General features: G+C 37.4%; 1 protein-coding gene across 1 annotated transcript in view; it reads left to right on the top strand.

The window, feature by feature from the left end:
* LOC106876794 (cleavage and polyadenylation specificity factor subunit 3) overlaps nucleotides 1-2,534 on the top strand; it is a 19,303-nt gene that overhangs the window by 6,415 nt on the left and 10,354 nt on the right. The window contains exons 6-7 of the mRNA XM_014925504.2: nucleotides 834-923; nucleotides 1,934-2,084. Of these exons, the coding sequence (XP_014780990.1) occupies nucleotides 834-923; nucleotides 1,934-2,084 (241 nt within the window). The remainder of the gene's footprint in view (nucleotides 1-833; nucleotides 924-1,933; nucleotides 2,085-2,534) is intronic.

Below are 2,534 nucleotides of genomic sequence, written 5' to 3'. Positions count from 1 at the left end.
CATCCGGCTGTAGAAAAGCTGCCTCAATAAATTACATCTGACCCATTTCGAACATGGAAAAGGGGATGTTGAAACAATGATGATGGTGGTGATGATGATGATAATGATGAATCCTCATTATCATCATCATCATCGTTTAACGTCCGCTTTCCATGCTAGCATGGGTTGGACGATTTGACTGAGGATGGTGAAACCAGATGGCTACACCAGGCTCAAATCTGATTTGGCAGAGTTTCTACAGCTGGATGCCCTTCCTAACACCAACCACTCCGAGAGTGTAGTGGGTGTTTTTTACGTGCCACTGGTACGAGGGCCAGTCTGGCGGTACTGGTAACAGCCACGCTCAAATGGTGTATTTTACGTGCCACCTGCACAGGAGCCAGTCCGATGTTTTGTCTACATGCCACTGGCACAAGTGCCAGTAAGGCAAAGCTGGAAACGATCGCGCCTTAGTAACCAAATTGCTTGTAGTTCAAAGTGATGTGATGTTTCCTCAACACATTCATTACATTGGACAGAAGAAAAATTTATGTCGCTAATTAACATATGTTAATTTATTTTATCACATTTGTTTTTTAATTTTTATATTTATAATTGTATTCTCCATATAAATAGATTCAATAAATCTTTTGAATTCAAAGATTTATGATTTTCTTCCTTTCAAATCAAGGGGGTAACATTGGCATAGATAAATATATTTTGGAGTAATTGATTAAAAAATTTCCCTGACCCCTGCTCTAGAGACTTGTTGATGACAGAAAGATCACCATAAATTCAACACTAGAGTTATATATTGTCCTCTTATACACCTGTTTGTCTTTGTTTCTTCACAGGTATTATACACTGGGGACTTCTCCCGCCAAGAAGATCGGCATTTAATGGCAGCCGAAATACCGTCGGTACGACCGGATGTTGTCATTATTGTAAGTAACGCATTCATATTGTCAGGATAGGACGTAACATGGTAGATATTGAAATGAATGAATGAATGCTTTCTAATGCACCAATAGGCGTAGGAGTGGCTGTGTGGTACGTAGCTTGCTTACCAACCACATGGTTCCAGGTTCAGTCCCGCTGCGTGGCACCTTGGGCAACAAGTGTCTTCTACTGTAGCCTTCGGCCGACCAAGGCCTTGTGAGTGGATTTGGTAGACAGAAACTGAAAGAAGCCCGTCGTATATATGTATATGTGTGTATATATATATATATATATATATATATATATATTTATATGTGTGTGTGTTTGTGTATCTGTGTTTGTCCCCCAACATCGCTTGATAACCGATGCTGGTGTGTTTACGTCCCCGTAACCTAGCGGTGCGGCTAAAGAGAACGATAGAATAAATACTAGGCTTACAAAGAATAAGTCCTGGGGTCGATTAGCTCGACTAAAAGGCGGTGCTCCAGCATGGCCGCAGTCAAATGACTGAAACAAGTAAAAGAGTAATATCATTGATTGTGTGTGTGTGTGCGTATTTGTTTTATACTTTAATCCTGCATGCGTAAGCGAAAGCAGAGTATTGCAGTCGCTTGTCTTTGTGTTTGCAAGATTACTGGAAAACGGCTGAATGGATTTTCACCAATTTGGCAGAAATACTGTTTATCTTGATATGAGACCACCATGTCACGCACATATGGTTGTGATGCATGTGCCTGGTGTACCCTTGTCAGACGGGTAGTCATAATGGGTATACTGGGCTTCGTATATTTTACCCCATTGTCACTTTGATGGCATGCACTGCTCTCTCACTCAATAATAATAATAATAACAATAATAATAATAGAAATAATAATAATAATAATTTTGATGATTTCAAGTTTTGGTACAAGGTCAGCAATGCCCAGGGGGAGAGGTGCACACACACACACACACATACACACACACATTGTCTACAAATGTCCTAATAGCTGAAACGATTTCTCTCGCTCTTCAGGAGTCTACATATGGTACTCATATCCACGAGAAGCGAGAGGACAGGGAGGCGCGGTTTACCGGTCTCGTACATGATATTGTCAGCCGTGGTGGACGATGCCTCATTCCAGTATTTGCTCTTGGCAGAGCCCAGGAACTGCTGCTCATCTTGGGTAAGGTTTGCTTGTCGTTTGTTGTTGCATATGAATAAATAAATAAATAAATATATATATATATATTCTAGTATATAATATATAATAATATAATGTATAGTATATAATATGCAATGTATCTAGTATATAATATATTTATTTTTGCTTGATATATGAGTGTTTGCTATATATATATATATATATATATATATATATTATTTTGTTTAAAAGAGTTCCAACACTGTCTGTTTTTTATGTTTTATTTATATTCCTGCAAAACCAATGTGGGATATAGAATATGGAATATACAATATATAATATAAAATAAAAATGGATGGTACAATGAAATAAAGTATTGAATGTCTTATTGAATATATGGAATATGTCTTATTGAATAGATGAAATATTGAGTGTTCAATATAAAGGATTAAATAAAACATAAAAAACAGACAGTGTTGGAACTCTTTTAAA

The sequence above is a fragment of the Octopus bimaculoides genome, chromosome 29, assembly GCF_001194135.2.
Source record: "Octopus bimaculoides isolate UCB-OBI-ISO-001 chromosome 29, ASM119413v2, whole genome shotgun sequence".
Classification (NCBI taxonomy): domain Eukaryota; kingdom Metazoa; phylum Mollusca; class Cephalopoda; order Octopoda; family Octopodidae; genus Octopus; species Octopus bimaculoides.
This window is presented reverse-complemented; position numbering and strand designations above follow the sequence as displayed.